The sequence below is a fragment of the Pseudophryne corroboree genome, chromosome 10 (genome assembly GCF_028390025.1).
Source record: "Pseudophryne corroboree isolate aPseCor3 chromosome 10, aPseCor3.hap2, whole genome shotgun sequence".
Classification (NCBI taxonomy): domain Eukaryota; kingdom Metazoa; phylum Chordata; class Amphibia; order Anura; family Myobatrachidae; genus Pseudophryne; species Pseudophryne corroboree.
The window spans coordinates 226,797,652-226,822,219 of NC_086453.1; the positions used below are offsets into that span (position 1 = coordinate 226,797,652).

The following is a 24,568-nucleotide window of genomic DNA, read 5'->3' on the forward strand; positions in this document are numbered from 1 at the left end:
TTTTGCAGGTGCTGGTTTGGTATCTGCCTTCAGGGCATATCAGATTATTTATGGTATGTGTGTCTTTTTTTGGATAGACTCTGTCTACACTTCTGGCTATGCTGGACAACTGATGTTAACCCATCTTTGGCCATACATTGTTTCCATGGGGTTTTATAGTCCCATCAGTTGCAGTGCAGTCGGTGCACCACCTACTTCCTTATGTCTTATACCAGTGATTTTCAACCTTTTTTTACTCGCGGCACACCGCACAATATTTCAAAATTGCCAAGGCACACTATCAGTTCCCGACAGACAAAAAAACAAAAAACACACATTGGCCCTCACAGTGAACAAAAAAAATCCACACATAGGGGTAAATTTACTAAGGTGGGAGTTTTTTTAGAACTGGTGATGTTGCCCATAGCAACCAATCAGATTCTACTTAACATTTGTCTAGCTGCTTCTAGAAGATAATAGATACAATCTGATTGGTTGCTATGGGCAACATCACCAGTTCTAAAAATCTCCCACCTTAGTAAATTTACCCCATACTGTACATTGGCCTACACAGAAAAAACATTCACATTGCTCCCCACATAAATCCTATTGCTCCCCACATAAAACATTCACATTGCTCCCCACATAAATCCTATTGCTCCCCACATAAATCATTCACATTGCTCCCCACATAAATCATGTTGCTCACACATAAATCAATCACATTTCTCCTCACGTAAATCCTATTGCTCCCCACATGAATTATTCAGATTGTTCCCCCCATAAATCCATAAATCCTATTGCTCCCCACAGGAGAGATAACATAACAAATATTAGCCCCTACCGGTCAGCTGTCCTCCCCCCTGTCACTCAGTGGCGGGGGTTGTTCATAGTGTAGTGCTGCGATTACTGAGCAGCAGGAGGTCGGGCAGGTGTGGATGTGGGTGGGCAAGGAAAGCTGTGGATGCAGGCGGGAACTGAAAGATGTGTATGCAGGTGGATGGGCTGGCTGGGTGGTGAGATGCGGCGGCTGTGACCTATGATATCACACCGCCGTGTCATCAAGGCATAGGTCACGGCCAGAGCATGACTGCTCCCCTAAGAAGAGCCCGGGCCAACAGTGCACTTTGAAGGTGCAAGAAGCTGCTCTGGCTCCGCGGCACACCTTGCAACTGGTCGCGGCACACTAGTGTGCCACGGCACACTGGTTGAAAAAGCCTGTCTTATACAGTTCTGTGCCTTTCCAATGGTGTGTGCCACTGGTCATGTCTCTTATTCTAAGGTCATTGCTTAACTGCATCCACTCGCTTCACCACCACTCAACCCCCCCTCCCCCCCCCCCCAGTCTGCTAATGACTTAACTTTAACATTTGCTGTGTCCATTGTCAAATATATATTTTTTTCTTAAATTGTACAGCTGATATTGGTACAGCTTATTAGGATAAAAGCCCCCAAACTGTAGCTCCCTACCGGAAATGGTACTCAGTAGTGTCTAGTAAGATTGCTCTTTCTTTGCCATGTATTATGTAAACTCCCAGCAGTACTTTCAAGAAGTTGTTGTAATTGCTGCTGCTATTTGGTGACGCTATATAATTATATGTTAATAAATAAGGCATTAGCACTAGTTTAGCGTAACCTGTAGGCATACCTCCCAACATGACCCTCTCCAGGAGGGAGACAATGCTCTGCTTCTGGACTTTTCTCTTCATTTATGAATGTCGACACCTGTTTTGGACAGGTTAATGGATAAGAAAGGTGTTTCACCACAGGTGATGGCAATCATAAATTAAGAGGGAAGTCCAGAAGCAGAGCATTCTGTCCCTCCTGGAGAGGGTCATGTTGGGAGGTATGTGTAGGCCAGGCTTTTCCAACCACGGTCCTCAAGGCACACCAACAGTGCAGGTTTTAGTGATATCCAGGCTGCAGCACAGATGGTTAAATCAAAATAACTGAGCTACTAATTAAGTGACCTGTGCTGAAGCCTGGATATCACTAAAACCAGGACTGTTTGCTGTGCCTTGAGGACCGTGGTTGGGAATGCCTGCTGTAGGCCAAGAATGGCCTGTGGTCTGAAAGTTCTCTGCAATTCCTCTTCAGTTCCATGGCACACAGTTGCGGCAGTGCACGAGTTAACCTGGGAGCAATGCTGTGCTTGTTATTTTTCCTCTCTCTGCTTCCGCACGCTCTTCACAGCTTGCTGCCGATGAGGGACGCGCAGCGCTGGGATCAATTAAAGCCTGACGAGCCCTGACTGGGGAACCTTTCCATTTCAGCCCAACTCCAGATGTCACAGCTGGGGATGCAGCTGTTCTGACCTCCTCCTGGAGCCCAGGGAGGTAGAAGACGAGGGGCTTCATAATAAAAGTGTGTGTGTCTGTGTTTGTTTGTGTATGTTTGTATGTATGTATGCTAGTATATATTATACAAAAACATATTTCTCCGTATCCCTAAAGCACAGGGGTGGAGGCTGTTAAATAATGGATTTTCTAGGTCCATGTATTTTAGAAATATATTTGTGCATGTATGTATGTATGTATGTATGTATGTATGTATGTATGTATGTGTGTGTGTGTGTGTGTGTGTATATATATATATATGTGTGTGTGTGTGTATATATATATATATATATATATATATATATATATAATATAGGTTCAGTATGGTATGCCGGCAGTCGGGCTCCCGGCGACCAGCATACCGGCTTACCGACAGTGTGGCGATCGCAAATGAGCCCCTTGCGGGCTCGCTGCGCTCGCCACACTACGGGCACGGTGCGCGCTATTTTATTCTCCCTCCAGGGGGGTCGTGGACCCCCATGAGGGAGAATAAGTGTCGGTATGCCAGCTGTCGGGATTCCGGCGCCGGTATACTGTGCGCCGGGATCCCGTCAGTCGGCATACTGAAGACCACCCATATATATATACATATATCAAACAAATACTCTCCCTTTTGCGCTAATTTGTAAAACCTGTCACCCTGAATAAATACGTACGTAAACTATTTGGTATAGGCAGCCTGATTCAACTAAGTCTCCTGTAAATAAGGAATATACAACAATAGAAGAATTGGCGCCAGGGGGTCGCATCAACTCCCACTATTCCAACCCCTAATTGGTTAATACTTTTTAAAAAAATAATAACATGTTCCATCATAAAACATTTATTAAAAACATATTCAAATTAATACAGAGGAGATATATTATTCCACACTTTAAGATGTATGACTCTTAGCGCTGAATACAAATGTTGAAGGATCACAACAATCTCCTCCTCCTCCTTATAGTTGGTTCGGAGATAGCTTCACAACACAGACAACCCAACGTGTTTCGTCTTATACAAAAGACTTCATCAGGGGTATCTCTCAAGCAGCTGAGAAGTACAGTAGTTTATACAAACAGTATAATGCGACAAGTTTGGTCTGGCCAACGCAGTATAATGCGTGGGTTTGGTCTGGCCAACGCAGACGTGGTCGGACCGAACGGGGGTGGGGGGCAGCGGCTGCGTGACATCACACGCAGCCGCTGCGGGCCGGGGAGCGATGAGTAGCTCCCAGCAGGCACGCTAAAGCTGCGATGGCCGGGAGCTACTCTTGAAGTGCAAAGGCATCGCCGCAGTGCGATGCCTTTGCACTTCTGCGTGGGGGGGAGGGGTAGCCCTGTGCTGGGCGTCCCCCCGCATGTCAGGGAAGAAGATCGTAGCTGTGCTAAATTTAGCACAGCTACGATCAACTCGGAATGACCCCCCCTAATTCAGTAAGGATAGCAAATTTTGCTAATTAGCAAAATTTGCAATCCTTTGGATCGCATGCTGGGGGCCGCCCATTGCTGGGCAAAGCCGCCCAGCATGCTGACCGGCGCCTCCCCCCTTTGAACAAGCAGAAATTACGATTGCATCGCAATTTCTGCATGTTAGCAGGAGTCCTGCCGCCATGTACTTGATCGTAGTGGCTGTGTGTGACGTCACACAGCCGCTGTGATCACTCCCGTGACATGCCCCTATTTGGCTGCCTCCGCCCCTGGTTTGCGCTGCAACGCTCCATCTACTACCTGGAAACTGAACATTGCCCGCCCCGTGATCACCTCTGCTTGATTGACAGGAAGAGGCTATCGCATTTTCTGTGGCCCTCCACATTCGCCTGCATCTTTTTCTCAATTTGCGGTTGGATCGCTTACTGTGTTCCAAGCTGAATTAGGCCCTATATACTGCCACACTTGTGTATAATATAATATGTATATAGTCATTAGTCATCTGATTTCATTGGAGGGAATTCCATTGTGTGTCATGTGCCACCGTGATACCCGCCTATGCACAGATTGGCCAGTTACGGTAGTGCTGACTTCGCAAGTTTTCCTTTATATTTGCAACACCGGTGGGCACTATGTGCAGTACTGGAATGGCATATGGCGTTTTATCGTGTACATTTAATTTCTCCCATTGTATTTACTGAAACAACATGTCGATGTTGAAAATCCTTTCTACATTTTGAATAAAAATCTGTTTTTGGTTTTATTTGTGCAGACCTTTGTACAGTAAAGTAGTGCGTGCCAGTCAGCAACTGGGAGGTGGGCAGTCTGACACACGGCCTGATTTTGGGTTACACACTGCCAATATTGGCCGCAGTGTGTCCAGATAGCGTGCACACAGAGTCAGAGCTGAGTGTGAGGTGCACGGAAGACATACTATCTCAAACATCTTGAAAATGTATCGTGTGTACCTGGGCGGTGACAGGGAGGTGGCTTAGTGGATGCACGGAGATGGTCCATTTTATGGGAGTGTGGCGGGCATGTTGCTGAAAGCAGGTTCCTACAGAGAACCTCAACTGCTCACTTAGGACGCTATACTCAGACAACAAAACTACACCTGCCGTAGGGCTTGTGCAAGTCTTCAGGTTGCGAATGATGATGTCTTAAGACCCAGCAGTTGATATTGCAGAGTCTGTGGATAGTGGCTGTCTCAGTCCTTGCACATGCGGATGTATGCCAGGAAAGGGCTTAGTAGCAGCATTTGCCTAAAGTCGCAGACAGATGAACACTAAACGTCGCAGACATGGACGCTGCTGCTGGCTTAAAAAAAAAAAAGGAAGGGAATCCCCTCATATGGCAAATTGTGCACATCCCCTCCCCCGAATCTGGGAACTGCACAGGATAGCTGTGTGCCGATTGTGTGCTCTTAGGGGGAGAGTTATCTTGGCTTGGAGAGCGATAAAGTAACAATCAGCTCCTGACGGCCATGTTATATGCTATGTTTGAATAATGACAGGAGTTGATTGGTTTGTACTTTATCTTCTACTTTACCTCTCTCCAAGCTATGATAAATCTTCACCTTAATCTTCTCCATCACTGCAGGAAATATTAGTTGGCTCCTGCATTGTCCGGCTCACAGGGTTCTCCTGAAATATGTAAGTGTGTGTGTGTGTGTGTGTGTGTGTGTGTGTGTGTGTGTGTGTGTGTGTATGTGTGTGTGTGTATGTTTATATATAAATAATACTAGAAGTACTATAGAATGGCGATTATACAAGCTAATGGATAATTAGTGTTTTTTGTATATGCTTGTCATTCTAGTATTATATAGAGAGAGATAGAAAGGTTCTTAAAGCTATAACAAATTGTTGTGTGTTAATCTGCATGCAAATATTTTACCTCTGTGTCTTGATAAAGGTACTAGAGTTGGTCCATAATGTTGAGAAATACATTTCACCATTTGATATATATTTTGGGTGTGTGTATGTTCATAATTTAGTATTAAAACAATGCACTGTGGAATATCCAGCAGCGGAGGACTGTGACATATGCTGAAGTGTTTGGCCTCTTCGGGGTAAAGGTCAGGTCTGAGCTCTGACAGCTGGGAAGCAGTGTCTGTCTCTGTATGGAGACTCTCCTTCCCTCCCAGTGTCCCAGCTAAATGCCTGCATATCCTTTCTTGTTATTAATCATGAGTCCCTAGATGTTCCCTGACTACTGCTAACTGCCCCACATCACCTTAATGGCCATAAAGAGTTTTTATGATTCAGTCGCTATCTTTTCTCTCTGACGCACATTCAATCACAATGAATCCTTTCCTACGTCCTCTCCAAGGCTTTTGTTTTGCTTTTAATGTTCCTGATTTTTTTACTCTCAGACGTTTTTTAAGCTATGAAGATCAGTGGCTGCAATAAATCTATCTATCTATCTATCTACTTGGTGAAGTTAGTGTGATCAAGTATTGGTACAGAATGCAAAATGTGTGTGTGTGTGTGTGTGTGTGTGTGTGTCCATTTTATACAAACTTTCCTGACTTTTATCCCTGTGTTTGCTACTCACTCGATCATCATTTATTCTTAGACTAGTTACCAGCCGGTCACAATGACATGACAACATAACAGTAATGTCAGCGTTGGCGGCTGTACATGCCCGAATGGAGCAACACTTGAATTAGTTCGCTTAGCGCCTTCTAGTGGCTGTGGTGTGCAAATCACTTGAATTCCCCCCATAGAGGTGAAGAGCAGCGTTAGGCTGTTATTATATAGGATGTGTATCGCATGGTTGTGCAGGCCTGTTTTGGAATAGGTCACAGGGGGGCACCCCTTAGGACTTTGTTGGTTTCCCAGAAATGAATGCTACCCATTGGAAATTGATTACAATTGTTATATAACATACCTTGCACATAATGGAACATTGACCCATTGACTTGGGAATAAGGTACAAGCATGTTTAACAAATAGTGGAAATTCTCATGAGAACCCTGCTACCTGAGGACGTGTGTGTCCCTTGAGTGTAGGCAAGATACAAATAAATAGGGGTACCCCTTCTATATAAACCATGTGGACATCTTTTTCTGTATCGCGCACTGGGCCTCAGTCACATTTGGATTTAGTAATACGCTAGATTTTGCTTGTGTATTAAGAGTGCAACTCTGTACACAGACGTGGAAACACAAGTGTTCATGTGCAACCCTAATCAAGCTCTGTGTATGTAATTACCATTTTACCTACACTTTTCTGTACTTTATGTGCTAATGGTTGCTTTATATGTTTTGTATTGCATGACCTAATGTATTGAATGGGCTGTTTGGCAGTTAGCAGCGATGCTGGATTTAGGATTTATTTTTTTGTTAATAAAAAACATATGTTTTTATAGTTTATTAATCCTTACAGATTGTATTTGACAATAGGATGTTTTGTATTTCTATTTGTATAATTATATCGGTGCTGAACAGTACTCATCATGATGTTCTTTTTCTCCTTTTTTCATGCAGAATCGGGGTCGTCTAGCTGAGAAAAGAACCATCCCGCTTCCACCGAGCAGAATACCTAAAAGGGAACCCGGCTCAGTTTTCTCCCCGGGGGAGGAGTGCCCCAAAGGCAATGGAGAAACTCCGACTGTAAAGCTGGAAGAGGATCTGCACATCAGTATCATGAAAAGAAGGTACATGTCCTAACGAGATACCTCATTTAACAAGCTCCCAGTGCCCCCGGGGCAGAGGCTTTGAACAGCCGTCATGTGTGGGCTCATTTTTGGCTGATCCCTCCCTCACGCTGGCAACATTTTCACAGAAACAGGATCTGTTCGTGCTTTTCGGACAGCACCTGCTGCTATCACTGATCCCTTCTCAGCATGAGACAGGCCAGCAGAGCTCTGATAATCTTGTAGAATCTGAGGGTGGCAGAATATCTGCTCTACACATACATGTCTCTTTCACGTTAACCATTTTGTGAAGGTGTTTTGTGAATTCCAGGCAAACGCTAGAGCCTGTGCCATTAAATCACTCTACACTGGGTGAGCTGAAGTCATTCAGTAAATCCTTGATGAATTTCTTGTCTCCTCCAGGAACAAGGAGTTCCCTAAGCACATGGCGACATTGCCGGAGCTGAACATACTGCAGTAATCTTGTGGTAGTGTCAAGTTTCGGATACTTACTGTAACAAAGCAGTTAGCCTATGACCGCGAGGGCACAAGGAATTGCGTGAGGGCAGGCGCCAATACCAGTTATTTTTGTCAAGATCATATTATTAGCTTTCATCCTGTAGTCTAGGGCCAGATTAAGGTTTGTGGGAGCCACAGAGAAACTAAGTTGTGGGGTTACCTTACCAATGATATTGTTGGCGATGTTATTAAAAAGTATAATGTGCTAATGCTCCAAATACCACAAAAGCTGGTTATGTGGCTATATGTGGGGGCCCCCTAGTGTGTGCGGGGGCCCTGGGCGGTTTATTCATCTCTGCTCTAGTCACACTGGATGCAGCCATTTTGTTTTGAATAAACTTTTTTTTCATGAGAACACGCCTATGAATTCACTAGTAACTGTTGACATTGCGACCTCCATTATGTCTAGGGAGTAGATACAGATTAAAGCATTTTGTTTTTTCGAATGTTGGCTAAAATGCCATAACATAGATGTCTTGGCTACATTGTGCTCATAGAGCCTTGTCTGTGTAAAGGTCTCCAGACCAGCACTTGCTTTTAATGGTTTGGTGTCTGTGTTCACAGTCGTTATAAAATATCTGAGTTCTTATGCATTAGGTTATCGCATGGTGTCCCATGGACATAAGCATTTTGTCAAAGGCCCATCTATCTGCCCACAGCCATGTTGAGCCTGGTGACGTGTTGCAATTTGATACCAGTTTGAAGAACCATGGTGCAGAGCATTGTGTATTCTGCTGCAGAGCTGTTAGTCTTCACTGTGCACTCTCCTAATGTATCAGGAATCTGAGAAATATTGTTTCTTTGTGCAGAAGGACAGCCATACTGTCTCTGGCCTGTGCTTTATATTTTTACATCTGACAGAATTTTCATTTACCTTTCTCTTTAATGTTATTACTGCATATGACATATGCTTGATCTCCTCCTCTGTCTACGTGTTTGGTTATGTCATTGTAGATATAGTCTGGACATCTTCAGTGTGATTGCGATTGGGATGACCCTTGAGATTTATTGAACGATGATAGTGGAACAATTTTTCCTGGCGCCAGCCAGATGATTCACACTTGACACAGTGAGATGACAGGGAACATTCTGGGCTCTTTGACACACACACACACACCTGAGAGCCATGGGATACATGGCTGCTTATTGTTAGAAGACGAACACATTGGTGGAGATGTATCAAGCCTTGGAGAGAGATAAAGTGAAGAGAGAGCAACAACCAATCCCCTTCTGTAATTTTTTTAAACGCAGCCTGTAAAATAACCGAATCTGATTGGTTGGCACCTTATCTCACTAAGGCTTAGTACATATCCCCGTGGGCCAGATGTACTAAGCGTTGAAAAGTGATAAAGCCAATCAGCTCCTAACTGCCATGTAACAGGCTGGTTGAAAAAAACAGTAAGGAGCTGGTTGGTTGGTAGTTTCTCTTTCCACTTTATCTCTCTCCAAGGCTTAGGAGATCTGCCCCATTGCCTTTTTTAAAGAACAATATTTATTTAAATCCAAAATAAAACCAGAAAGGAATGAGCACTATTTCCTTCATAAATATCACATGTAAAAACGCATGGATTCAGGTAGCCAGATGACAGCCGGAATGTTACTTTGTTTAACTGCAAATAAAGCTTGGTGACATTACTCTGCTGACTGGGTTTTCCAGAATGTCTGAAAATTATACATTCAAACCGATTTATTCTCAGGCATGATGATAAGCCCAATTTGCTGATAACCGTTCCAGTATCACAGTGTGCGCCCAATATTATGATTGTTCTACCAAACACCGCTAATAGAGATCTTTGCTCGCTTCACAGCTAATGTTATCACATACAGTAGTCTGATTGGGAAACCATTGCAAATTAGTTTCCACCCTAAAACATGACCCTATTCACCCAATTACATCTGTTTTTTCAGTTGGCCATGCTGGTTTTGTTCCCTGAAAAAAGACACAAAATGTGGATTAATCAAGTGTTTGTAATGTATGTAGTAGACCAGTGTCCCCAACCTCCCCCCCCCTTACCGTAAACCTGTAATTATGATGCAGAAAACTCGGTTATAAATAAAGCTGTTTGATCAGAGATTGCTATGATAACCCAACAGGCTGCATAAATGTCATGACAACCTCCACTCCTCTCAGCTCACTCGCAGTGAGGATCATTTATCAACCGCAAAAAGTGTAAAGCCGGACTGCAAATGCTGTTTTGTGACTGTACATGCCTGCTTTTGTGACGGCATGCCCAGTTTTTACTGGGAAATACATGCGATTCGTTGGTCAAAATGTCAGTATCTGTAGTGTGGGGTGAAATTTTGCATCAGTCTATGGGAGTGGTTTGGTGACTTGAGCGTGCTCTTTACCAAGTGTGAATTAAGCACAGCCGTGCACATCTTGATTGCTCATGACGGCTTGGCTGCTAAGGCAACTTCTGAGCAGCTGACTGGACAGGGTAGGTGGGCAGCGTACAGATTGGCTGCCTGCTCCATATAGGGCAGGAAGTCCTGTGTCTCTATGCTGTAGATGTCGACGCACTTTTTTTCATAGATGCCAGCATGCTGCTTTGATTGGTTATTCTATTTTGACCATTATATTGGACTTGACTCTGCTTGCATTCTGACTGCCCTGAACCTGTTTTCTTGGATCTAAGCATTCTTGGGTCGCTGCCTGCCCAGATACCGTTTTCTGACCATTCTGCGGCCATGACCTGCTTTTTTTCCTACTGAATTAACTGGGTTTTCTCAAGTCTGGTATTTGGTATGCAGCTAGTATGTCTCCGATCACATTCACACTGTCGACAGCAAATATAGACATTGATGTTGACACATTTAAAATGTCAACATCATTATTGTTGCCACCTGCAAAATGTCAACATTGTCAGAATGTCATGGCAACATTATCAACATCTAGACCTGTCCAATGTCGAAATAAAGACCATGTCGACAGTCTCATGTTGAAAAAACAAAAAAGAATGTTGACATTGCAAATGTTTTGATGTTTTGGGCTTAAATATTCCTACACCCCTATTATGCAAATATTTATGGGTCTAGTCACACGGTATCCGTTTGGCAGGTCGACCCTACTTAGGTCTACAGTCACTAGGTGGACATTATAGTGGTCGACATGGACAAATGGCTGACACATGAAAATGGTCGGCACATGAAAAGGTCGATGTGGCTTTTAAAAAAAAAAAAAAAAAAAGATTTTTTTTTTTACTTTTTCATACTTTATCATCCACGTGGACTATGATTGGGAGTAGTAACCTTGCCCGCAGCGAGCCATGCATGGGGACACTGTACACTAATTGGGGTTCCTGGTCATGTTATGGAAAAAATGACACCAAAAACAGTTCAAAAATCCATGTCGACCATTTCATGTGTCGACCTGCCCTGTGTCGACCATTTTCATGTGTCGACTATTTGTCCATGTTTACCATGTCAATGTCGACCAATAGTGGTCCACCTAATGACTGTCAAACTTAACATTGACCATTCATACCAGAACCAGTCTGCACATGGAGAAATAGGCCCATTTAGGCACGTAAAAAAATATTATGGATAAGAAAGTTGGGCCGTTCATACAGATGTGTCCTTCTACAGCACTGCTGCTGTTGCCTCAAACAGCCTCTTGGCACACCAGGACCCGCGAGACTCTGCTATTGTGACACTTGTATATCTGTGTGCGACTGAGTCTCTGAAACTGTATACGTAGTACTACATTGTAGCAGATGCAGGTTTGTTCCAATACAAGTTCCATTTTGCTCTGTATACAATCTCAGTCACACACAGATGTACAAGTGTCACATGTCATATTAATCAGCACAATCTCTTAGTGCGTACTAGACACATTGCGTTGGGATTAAGATGCATTTTCAGCAAAAAAAAAAAAATATCCTTTGCAAGCAGGTTGCACGGGCCCTGGTGGCTCACTCGCGCTCTGCATCTCACGCTACGTGGCATATTGATTACATCTGTAAATCACCCATTCATGATTACAGGTTCTCCGTATGTCTGTCAGGGAGATGTGCTCATCGCTGTTCAAAGGTACCAGTGGATTTCCCCAATAATAGGTTAATCAGTACATCACTCATCTCTCAACTTATTTTAATTAATCTTTATTAAAGTATTCACAAGAAATTTTAACCCTTTATGAAAGCGGAGAGCTGAGATCTATTTTCTCCCTCAAGCTAGGTTTGCTAAGTGGTTACTTGGCCCAGTTGTGAAAAGTCTGTAATTAAATCACATCAAAGTAACTGGAAACTAAATAGAAAATAATTTAATTGAGTTCAATGTTATGATTTCAAATTTGCATGAGGTTTCACCTTCAGAGACTTGCTAAAATTTAATTGCATCCCTTCTAAATCTCCTTTTATTAAATCTTGCTGTTAGTACAGGACCTGGTTATCGGTGACCTACCCCTGCAAAATGGGCTGCAGTTACATCTAGCTGGAGTCTACTTAGTTTCTATGCAGATTGCTCTAATCATTTATTAGACTGCTTACAAATACTGTATTATACAAAGTGTGTGTGTGGAATGAACATGCAATACTACAGTAATACATGTATGATCTGTAGACTTTATGGGGGCATATGTAATAGGGTTCAAGTTTGCCAGAGGTGCAGGATTCCAGACAATATTGGACTTTTTATTTTTTTATTTTTTTTAAGTGCCAGTCATTTACACTGCAAAACCATGCTTTAAAATAAAAAGTCCAAGATCGTCTGGCAACCTGCGCCACCGGATAACTGACCCTATTACAGTACATATGTTTGTGCCTATCAAACCTTATGAAAGTCATTTAAATTTCTAGTCGCTTTGAAATTTTCAAGCATTATGTGACTTGTAAAAGGATGCATTTGTTTTCTGAAGTCTGCCTTATACTGTACATAGAAAAGTGCAGCCTGTTACATTTACTAGAAGCTCGTGACATCACGGAGTACGTCGTATATAGGGCCGGCTCTAACATTAGGCAGCTTTAGGCGGCTGCCTAGGGGCGTCGGCCACTGGAGGGCACCACTGAATTCATCTAGCAAAAAAACGCATACAAATATATGTCTGTGTGTATATATGTATGTATGTATACACCACTGACATGCGGTGGCCTGAGGTAGGTAAGGCAGAGCCTTTACTGTCATACTAACGTTTGTGCCAGAGTTTTTCTGTATAAAGTATATGAACAATACAAAGAATTTATCTTCTTTGCATTATTCTAATTATTTTCAAAGCCAAAAATCTGGAGTAAAATGTCTATGGCAGTGCCCTCCCTGCCTATCTTTTCCGCACATCTCTGATCAAAACTCACCAAATTTCCAGGAGTTTATACTGCTGCACCTCTGTATAATGCATATATGTATATACCACTGCACCTGTGTATAATGCCCAGATGTACCATTTGGCTCATTTATTGTGTGTAAATCTGGCTCTGGTGGTAGCCAGTGCCTGCTCAGCCATTTACCTCAAGGCACGTCCCTGGTACACATACAATTAAAGGGATGTAGATGGCATCCCAGTGGATGGAGTGTTGACTTTCAGAATACTGGCACAGGAATCCCGACAGCCGGCATCCTGAATGTTACTATGCCGGAAAGGGTTAGGGTTAGGCTGTTGGGAGGGAGAGTTTGGGTATGGGTAAGGGGTAAGTAATTTCAAGGGTTAATATATTTCATTCGAAATGTCAGTATTATGGTGGTCGGGATGCTGCTGTCCGTATTCTGACCAGTGGCATCCCGTACCGAACCCCAATATCCCCAGCTGGCCCCATATACAGTATTATACAGTATATAAAAAATAGTTTGCACTCAAGGGGGTATATTCAATTAAAGTCGGATCCATTCTGACATGTATCTGTCGGAATGGATCCGACAACCCCTATTCAATCCCATCTTAATTCGACTTTTTCAAGTCAAATTAAGATGGGACGCAGAGGAGGAGAAGGGGGGGCGAGCCGCGGGGGGACAGCCGGCGGGCATACAGGGAGATCAGCGCTACGGAATAGCGCTGCAGCAGGATGTCACTCAGCCGCCCGACCTCACGGCAGCTTCCACCCGGCTCCAGCAGCGTGCTGGAGCCGGGTGGAAGCTGCTGTGAGGTCGGGCGGGTGAGTGACATCCAGCTGCAGCGCTACTGTAGCGCTGATCTCCCTGTTTGTCCGCCGTCTCGCTGCGGCTCCCCCCCCCCCTCGCCTCCTCTGGGTCCGCATCTCATTCCGACATCGTTTTCGACATCAGCACGTGGATCGGCAGCTATTCCGCCGATCCAGGTGCATTTCGACAAGTCGATTATATCGACTTGTCGAAAAATGTAGCAAAATATTTAATAGGTCGAATCTGGATTCGACCTTAAAAAGTCGAAAACTGACATCTTTTCGACAGACGGCAGTTTTCGACTTCAATTGAATATACCCCAAGGACTTTAAAAGTGAAAGTATATTGTGAACAAAGTCTCAAAATTTTGTGACGTGCTTAAAAAGGGCCTAATTCAGATCTAGTTGCAGCAGCAAATTTGTTAGCTAATGGGCAAAACCATGTGCACTGCAGGTGGGGCAGATATAACATGTGCAGAGAGAGTTGGATTTGGGTGGGGGGTATGCAAACTGAAATCTAAATTGCAGTGTAATAATAAAGCAGCCAGTATTTACCCTGCACAGAAACAATATAACCCACCCAGATCTAATTCTCTCTGCAAATGTTATATCTGCCCCACCTGCAGTGCACATTGTTTTGGCCATTAACTAACAAATTTTACTGCTGCAATCAGATCTGAATTACCCCCAATAGACTTTATAGCTTTAAAAGTGCATTAGTGTTGTCCCTTTTCTCTGTATATGTATACATTCACCCCAGCCCACCTAGTGGTCACCTACATCTCCGCTCTGGGAGATGTATGCATGTGCGTGTGTGTGTGTGTGTGTGGGGGGTGCAGAGAGACCTTGCACCGGCCCTGGGCGTATATATAGGTAACAAAATTGAAAAGACCGATTCAAAGCAATAGTGCTGCAACACAAAGTCGAGGTGGTCACTTGTACCCCAAAAAAGTTCAATAATAGTTCAGATACTTGCTATTGTGTGCACCCCTGGAATACTTGGACAGTCCGAAAAAAGTTTTTAAATCTTTTGTTTTAATGATCGGAGCAATCTGCTTTAGCTTCCACAATCCTTGAGAGGTATACTCATCCTCTTTCCTCTGGTAGGTTGAACTTGTAGCTTATATGGTTCACATACCACCAAATTGAAAATGGAAAAAAAGAGGAGTGCATATAGTGAAGTACATTTTTTATTCACAATATTCAAACATTCCACAAGTTAAAAAATTTCCATAAAACAAATAATCCACCATTATCTGGCGGACCTGCGGAAAAAGTCTCTACGTGAGCTGAAATGCGTCAATGATAGATTGGATGGACCTATCAGTACCAAAGGAAGAGAGTAAGGAGAGGTGACCCCGCAACTGGATCATTGCTGTTAATCCCGAGAGGTAACATCTCAATGCTGATCTGGGTGGCACTTCTGACACCCTACGATTTTTGGTCCGCCAGATAATGGTGGATTTTTTGTTTTATGGAAATTATAAAATTTGTGGAATGTTTGAATATTGTGAATAAAAACTGTACTTCCTTTTTTTTTTTTTTTTTACTTTATAATTTGGTGGTGTGCGAACCATATAAGCTAGAAGTTCAACCTACCAGAGCAAAGAGGACAAGTATACCTATCAAGGATTGTGGAAGCTAAAGCGGTTTGCTCCGATCATTAAAACGAAAGATTTAAACTTTTTTTTCAGACTAATGGGCCCTACACACTTGCCGACCCGCTGCCGAGCTGCCCGACAGCCGATGCGGGCGACCCGGTGACGAGGTAGTGACGTTTCTTCACTCCTCACGTCACCCGGCTCCATACCACTGCACGCTAATATGGACGAGATTGTCCATATTGGCCTGCACGCATAAGCGACGGGGCACCAACGATGAACGAGCGCGGGGCTGCGCATCGGTCATCGTTGGTGCCTACACACTGAACGATATGAACAAGTTCTCGTTCATTAATTAACGAGAATGTTATAACTTATAAGATCACTAGGAACCATTTACATCACAGGGGCAATGTGTACCCCATTGATATCACTGGTTTGCCCTCATGACTATTGGTGCAGACCACAAAATGATTTCCCCTAAATCTGTGTGGGCAACAGGTGTATGTGAAGAACAGTTTCAACTTAAGCATTAAAAGGATGCCAAGATTGCAGTTGGAAGGCTTAGCCCGTGTTCCAGCTACTTGTGAAGCAATGCAGCAACTGCCTCTGGAACTGACGCTTGGCAGCAGGTATTGCATGAGGCAAGACCACACATAGCGATGGTATTGAAGTAAATTGTTGGGTGGGTACTGTGAATCAGGATACCTATACAAGCCAAGTCTTAAGGCTGCCTCCACCTAAGTACAGGTATTCATTCATCATTTTTCAAGCACTGGGTTTAGAGAGTTGTAGGCTGCAACAAGTTAGACTGAAATTTGGATCAGACTCTACATTTTATGGCACCAATTGCTTTATTTGCCCGCCCTATTTAATGAAAGCTTGCAGTTTCATCAGGAGAGGATGGTTTAAACAGCATTAAAACATACATGAAAACAAAATACAAAACTGTAGTACGTTGTCCATTTAATGTAGGGAACTTTAGGCTTCTACAGTTCCTGCAAACACCTTTGGGATGCCTGCATCCTGTGACTCCAAGGCAACGTAACTATCTCCTTGGAGAGAGTTCTGATGTCATAACCGTAAGAGTAATGAGGCTGCTGGATACTAGATCGCACCTAGTGCATAATGTGTGACATGGGACGCAGCTTGACACATGACGGATGTCCCCGGCAATGTTACCGGCTCTGCAGGCTGATTCATCATTATCAGGGTTATACTCCAGGCCACCGTTCTGTGCAGGCGGATAAGGAAATCGTTCAGTGAAATAGAACACAATTCAGTTTTGTTGTATCTGGCTCTTAAATGTTGCTGTTGTATATTCCTGCAGTGTAGGATCAGGAAATGGTGAAATAATATATACAATCTATCAATGAAGCATTTTTGAAAGGAAATGATTTTTAGTTTGGAGACTGCTATAAGAATAGTGTGGCCTCACATATCCTTTGCGTTGTTTCCTTTTTAGTAGTCACCAGTGTTGGCATGCAGAGGTATGGAGGTCTCTGCTGTGGACTAACACTGGGTATCACAGTAACATGGATGCTATCTGGCTAGTCTTTAGGTCTGGGCTAATGCCAGAGTGTTATCCGATTCTGCTCTTCACTGCCAGACAGAACAGATGGTCTTGACCAGAGCTGCAGTCACATCTGCCCCCTTCTCTTAGACTTTTGCTATCCCTCTCCTCTGTTCCCAACCTGCATTAACATGATCCAGCCGGTCTGAAGCTTTAAGTGTCTGAGCTGCCACTTCGCTGCCTCTTCAGATATAAAGGGGATGGGGGAATATCTAATTACAAGAACCAAGGGGGCTACATATTGGCAGTTCAGCTCATGAAGGTTAAATACGTCTGTGGTTCTGATGCTGATTTATCCCTTACATTTCTAGCGAAGTGTCACAATTTTCATTAGGAACTGTTGGGTCTTTGTCACATTAATTACGCTTAGCCCTAAATTCTCATGGCGACCTATTAATACAGTTTGCTGTACAGTTAGAGGTCACATTTAGTTATTTCTTGAAATACATTAGTACTCGTACTTGTTTCCACTGTTCAGTCCATCCAGGAAAATATACAGTTTCTGGTTTATATAGATGTAAACTGGTCTCCTTCAGATTTCCTGCACAATTCCAATACGTCTTGTCTTTGCCATTCATATCGCCTGATGACATCTCGCTTCTTATCGGATGATAACCTGACTCTGGGGTATATAAATTGTGCTGCCGAGCAGTTAATCCGGGTGGAATAGAAGCATTATTAGGAAACCGGAGACTAGGAAGCGCAGAGAACCTTCATTTTTCTGGGCTGCTGAGGAAGTGCGAGGAATAATTCTGATAAATGAATCCTCAGTCTCCACAGCGGCTGATAATGAAGGGATTTACTCTGCCATTTTCAGGCTGTCATTCCTTCATTGTGTAGCGTGCCGTGCATGGTACTGTGCAGTACAGCTTACACTGATTTATCTGGCAATTAATGTTTTGAACTAATGGGGGGTATTGGTAAACTTTCATTTATTTCCATTGCGAAACTTGGACTGTAACAATGTGGGATGGAAATGCTAGCTGTTGTCTCTATTGTAGTGAACAGTTTTCCAATGAATTTGGTTAAAGTTAATCTGATATTTAATTCAAAAGTTGTGACTTCTTCATGATAGTTTGACCACTGGGTGGCACTGTCCTGTTACAGTGATCTTCTCAACCCCGTACAGGCCAGTTCATTAGTTATTAGACATCACATGAAGGGAATAATGGTTACCATGGTGATACAAGGCCAGTGACACTGGAAAATGCTGACCTCTGATATCAAGATCTTGAAACACAATATATCAGGGAGTGGGTAACATTAAATGAAGGCGGGACTGCAGAAGATGTCTCCATACCTGCCGCGGTCCCCCCATTTTATACAGGTGCCGCAGCCCTATTTCTATAGGAACTGCAAAGCTGTTAGATTTACCAAGCTTGGGAATGCAAAGCATTCCCAAGTTTGTTCCCACAGCTAATGCCATCTTCAGATGGCATTATCTGCTGTAGCCTATGCTTAATTTATAAAAAATTACCGGGAGAGGGTTCCTCTGGAACCCTTCCTGATACTAGCTACAGCACATGCATGGCCAGTAGACCGCGCATATGCAGGAGTCCCGGCAGAAGAGTGAAAAAACATCTGATGCGGTCACTTCACTCCGAGCACATCGCAGGAACCCTCTGGCGGTATTTATTTTCTTGTTGCAGTGATAAGAAATTACAATTATCGGATCTGATCAATGTGCCCCCTGGTATACACCGACCATCAGGAGCGGTTCTTGGTGCGGGCAAGCAGTGCCTGCGGCCTGTGGGCGCGGCCGCAGTCACCCCGCAGGCACCGCCGCCTACCCGCACCCCGCTCCCCGGCTGCAGCAGATGCTGTTGGCTGTGTGGGCGTTCGCTGCAGCCGGCTCCAGTGACACACTAGAGGTCAGTATTGACCTCTAGTGTCTGTGCAGTGCTGCTATGGGAGAGACGTCATGACGTCTCTCCCATAGAGAGGAGCCGCGGCGGCCAGATGGAGCAGCAGCAGCAGCGGTTGGGAAGCAGGAGCAGGGCAGTGGTAAGTATTGTTTTTTTATTTTTGTGTGTGTTTGACAGGGGGCACAGCAACAGAGGGCACAACTATTGGCACAGCAACAGGGGGCACAGCAGCAGAATGCACAACAGGGGGCACAGCAGCAGAGGGCACAACTATTGGGGGCCCAGCAACGAGGCACAGCAGCAGAGGGCACAACGGGGCACAGCAGCAGAGGGCACAACTATTGGGGGCACAGCGACGGGACACAACTACTGGGGGCACAGCAACAGGGGGCACAGCAGCAGAGGGCACAACTATTGGGGGCACAGCAACAGGGGGCACAGCAACAGAGGGCACAACAGGGGGCACAGCAGCAGAGGGCACAATTATTAGGGGCACAGCGACAGGGGACACAGCTACTGGGGGCAAAGCAACAGGGGGCACAACTACTGGGGCAAATCTACTGGGGGCAAAGCAACAGGGGGCACAGCAACAGAGGGCACAACTACTGGGGCAAAGCAACAGAGGGCACAACTACTGGGGGGCAAAGCAACAGAGGGCACAGCGACGGGGCACAGCTACAGGGGGCAAATCCACTGGGGGCAAATCAACTGGGGGGCACAACTACTTGGGGCAAATCTGGGGGCATAACTGTGGCCACGCCCCTCCCCAATGAAGCCACGCCCCTCCTTTTTGACACACGAGGGGGGGGGGAGTGTTTGCCAGTGGAAACTTTTGCACTGGGCGCCACAAGGTGTAGAACCGGCCATGCCGACCATCTAGGGCCTAAGTAATACAAAATAATGTTCCCACACCTTGTGGTAAACTGTGATCATCGAAAATTTAATGTGCACTATTGTTCATTTCAATCATTATTATTATTTTTTCTTTAGAAACCAACACCCAGATTTATCAAACCTTGAAGAGTGATAAATAGCACCGTGATAAAGTACCAACCAATCAGCTCGTAACTGTCATTTTTCAAACACAGCCTGTAACATGGCAGTTAGGAGCTGGTTGGCTGGTAGTTTATCACTGTGATATTTATCACTCTCCAAGGCTTGATAAATGGGGCCCTTAGTCTTCCCTATAGTTGGCATTGAATGAATTGGCATATCACCCCAGGTCATGGGAGAAGGGAATGCAGCAGCTTAGCAATGAGACATGCCCCAGCTTCCATTTATGTGACTTTATTTGTGCTCCGAATTCTACTCATTTGTCAATTTAATATAGCCGTGTAGTAAAATATGGCGACCCAGACATGGATTTGTGTCCATTACATAGTTTTTATGTGAGTGCTAAATGCACACAGCTTCCAGTGACTTCCTGAAAATGAAGTAGTGCCGGTCCTGGGCATAAATTGGGCTCTCCCGTTACCAAGCAACGGAAAGACCCCTGCACTACTCAGCCCTATGGCGGTAGCTGCACTCGCGGATCTTGCTGTGCAGTCAATTCCAACACAAAGTACTCCTTCCTCTCTGTTCTGTGCTTTTCCTGGAACAGGGCTGGTTTGTTTCATAGAAAGTAACATGCTCCCCACAGAGAGCCTCGCGATCTCTATCTGGGGTGAAGCCTGTCAGCTCGCCAATATAGAAACGAGTAAGCGTCTACATTATTGACATTCTGCAGTGCAGGACAATATGAATGCCAGGTACACACGAGTAGGGAAAAGGTTATTACACACCAAGGATCTAACACAAATCCCTGTTAACACCTTGCAGGTCCAAACAGCAAACTCTTAACCCCTTTTTATGCTGTTTTAATGTTTGATTTATGAGCTGGAGCGCTCAGCTGACATTTAGTTTTAACTCTTCAAAACAGGTACCTATTACACAGGGTCTTTTGACTAAGCTTTAGTTTGGGCTGCTATCAAGCAGACTTTTATAACACTTTCTGGTGGCTTTTACTAGAGTGAACCTACAGTAGTTTCCTGGAGTACAGAAAGGGTCTGGCTGGCTGGCTGCCAGTGCTCAGGAAGTGCTACCAGGCCTAGGGGTTTCTCTGGTCAGGAAATGGTCACTGTCTGTAGAGTGAGAACAGATAACATCACCTTTCCTGACTGTATGTGGAAGAGGGAAGCAAGATCTCTGTGGCCGCCTGCAGGGGAAACAGATGGAAGATACTTGGTGTATAGAAGAATGTTGGTTTAGATGCAGGTGGTGTCATCTTAACCTGCTTCCTTGCTGCATGTTCACTTAAATATTTAGGGGTCTGTTTATCAAGCAGTGATAACCCCATTCTCTTCTCTCATTTTTTTTTTGCCAGAGAAGGGGATTATCACTAACCCCTTCTCTGGCAAAATAAAAAGAAGGGGTTATAACCCCTTTTATAACCCCTTTTATAAGAAGGAGTTATAACCCATTGATAACCCTTTCTCTCTTCTCTCTCTTTTTTTGCTAGAAAATACTTTGTCCTATTTAGCAAACACTGACTTTGTGGTGGTGTACAGTTGTGCTTCGGATTGTCCACATGTTTTTCTGATTGCCCGCCACTAACACTGGTGTGCCTATCACTTTGATCATAAATAATTTGATTTGGTCCTGGACAACCAACTCGAGGCACCCCTGCAAGAGCCCCGTGGCACTCCAGGGTGCCAAGGCACCAGAGGCGTAACTAGGGTTTTTGGAGCCCTGGGCGAGATCAGTAATGGAGCCCCCCCCCCCCCCCCAAAAAAAAAACCTACAAAAGGAAAGTATGTGCACACGCCACTGGTGTCGCTGTATATAAAGATGTCAGGGTGTGTATGTATAGATGTAGGTGCAGTGGTCGAAGTGGAATTTTTGCAGGGGGCTCCAGGAAAAGGGGCATGGTCACTCAAAAGGGGCGTGTCCTTCAGTGTAGTAGGACCCCTTATACTATCTAGTACTGGTGCCCCTTTCACATTACCGCCGAAATTCACATTACCCCACACGGTATGAGCCGAAATTCACATTACCCCACACGGTATGGGCCAAAATTCACATTATAGAGTGAGGGGATCCTACCCCCTTAATTAACAAGGCCTGTGGGGCACTGGTGAGGGGAGCCTACCCCCTTAATTGACTAATTGCAGAGTTTAGCAGCGGAAGGGTTGCAGCGGTTTCTCACCTCAAGCTGCGGCGCTTCTGCCACCTCCGACACTCCACATCTTCGGCGCCACTCGGGATGCAGAGCACCGCACCAGGGATGCACCCTTTTCAGTTTGGTCAGCTGCACTCCGAAGGTGGATCTTCTCTCCTGCTGCAGGATCCCGATGTGCGCCATCCTCCCCACTGTTACTGCTACGGTAAGCATTAGTATCATTTACCGCAGAGGGCATTTACTGAGGCATATGTATTAAACCTCGGGAACTGAGATGCCCTTCTCACTGTACAGCTGTGTGGCCGAGCCGGGCGGGGGAACAGCCAGCAGCAGCAGCATGCCGGTTTCAGCAGCCAAGGGTGCGGGCTGTACATACTTGAGGCAGCTGGATATTCAACAGTGCTGAGAGCCTCCGGAGCCCGCACCCCCCGGAGTTGCAGTACATCGGCAGAGGACACCCATCCCCCGAACCCTGCGTAGCCCAAAGCCGGAGATCGGCAGCATGTTGAACGCGGAAGCACAAGCCGCTTGTTGCCGGTCAACATGCTGCCGATCTCCGGATTTGGGCTCCGCACGTGCCTTACAGCCCGCACCCTCGGCTGCTGATATCCGGCATGCTGCCCCTGCAGCTGGATGGTGAGTGAGAAGGGCATCTCAGTGCCCGTGGTTTAATACATATCCCTCTTCTGTAAATGGCCTCTGTGGTAAATGGTACTAATGCTTACCGTGGCGGTAAGCATTAGTACATCCCGCCCTATATGTGTAAAGGCAATATTCAACACACACACAGACTGCCCCACCCCCTTACACACACACACACACACACACACACACACACACACACACACACACACACACACACACACACACTCAGACTGTAGATTACACACACACAGACTAGCCACCCCCAAACCCCACACACACCCACTCAGACTACACACACATTCTCATACTTTCCCCTCCCCCACACACACTGGACTGCAAAAATTGACACACACTCACACTGTCACACACACACACACACACACACACACACACACACACACACACACACACACACACACACACACACACACACACAGTCAGACTGTAGATTACACACACACAGACTGGCCAGCCCCAAACCCCACACACACCCACTCAGACTACACACACATTCTCATACTTTCCCCTCCCCCACACACACTGGACTGCAAAAATTGACACACACTCACACTGTCACACACACACAATTAACAGACACGCACTCACACTGTCCCGCCCCCCCCCCCCCCCCCCCCCCCTCTCCCGACAGTAAGGCGCCCCCCTCTGTTGGAGCTGCCACGGCGCCCAAGGCACGTGCCCTGCTCGCCCCGTGCTAGTTACGCCTATGCTAGGCACACAGTTTAAGAACCACTGCCATAGGGTCTAAAGCTGGGTACACACTATATAATTATCTAGCAGATCATCTGAGAATTTTGATTGGCCAGAGCATTGTATAGAGCAGTAGTTCACAAACTTGTTTTCTCTAACGTCCTAGTGGATGCTGGGGACTCCGAAAGGACCATGGGGAATAGCGGCTCCGCAGGAGACTGGGCACAAAGTAAAAGCTTTAGGACTAGCTGGTGTGCACTGGCTCCTCCCCCTATGACTCTCCTCCAAGCCTCAGTTAGATTTTGTGCCCGAACGAGAAGGGTGCAATCTAGGTGGCTCTCCTGAGCTGCTTAGAGTAAAAGTTTAAATAGGTTTTTTATTTTCAGTGAGACCTGCTGGCAACAGGCTCACTGCATCGAGGGACTTAGGGGAGAGAAACGAACTCACCTGCGTGCAGAGTGGATTGGGTTTCTTAGGCTACTGGACATTAGCTCCAGAGGGACGATCACAGGCCCAGCCATGGATGGGTCCCGGAGCCACACCGCCGGCCCCCTTACAGATGCTGAAGCAAGAAGAGGTCCATAAATCGGCGGCAGAAGACTTTCCTGTCTTCATAAGGTAGCGCACAGCACTGCAGCTGTGCGCCATTGCTCTCAGCACACTTCACACTCCGGTCACTGAGGGTGCAGGACGCTGGGGGGGGGGGCGTCCTGGGAAGCAATGAATTTACCTTAGTTGGCGAAAAATACATCACATATAGCTCCTGGGCTATATGGATGTATTTAACCCCTGCCAGTTTTCCAGTAAAGGGGGCGGGGCCTATCTCCTCAGCAAACAGCACCATTTTTCCCACACAGCTCCGCTGGTAGGAAGGCTCCCAGAATCTCCCCTGCATCCTGCAACTACAGAAACAGGGTAAAAAAGAGAGGGGGGCACTTATTTGGCAAAATAACAGATATAAGCAGCTATAAGGGATAGACACTTATTGTAAGGTTGTCCCTATACATATATAGCGCTCTGGTGTGTGCTGGCAAACTCTCCCTCTGTCTCCCCAAAGGGCTAAGTGGGTCCT

The 24,568-nt window shown here is 45.3% G+C and overlaps 1 protein-coding gene across 4 annotated transcripts in view; it reads left to right on the forward strand.

Moving 5' to 3' along the window:
• Window positions 1–24,568, forward strand: part of SAMD11 (sterile alpha motif domain containing 11) — a 229,184-nt gene that overhangs the window by 65,524 nt on the left and 139,092 nt on the right. For all 4 annotated transcript variants that reach the window (XM_063943120.1, XM_063943121.1, XM_063943122.1 and 1 more), the window contains exon 3: window positions 7,212–7,381. In XM_063943120.1, the coding sequence (XP_063799190.1) occupies window positions 7,212–7,381 (170 nt within the window). The remainder of the gene's footprint in view (window positions 1–7,211; window positions 7,382–24,568) is intronic.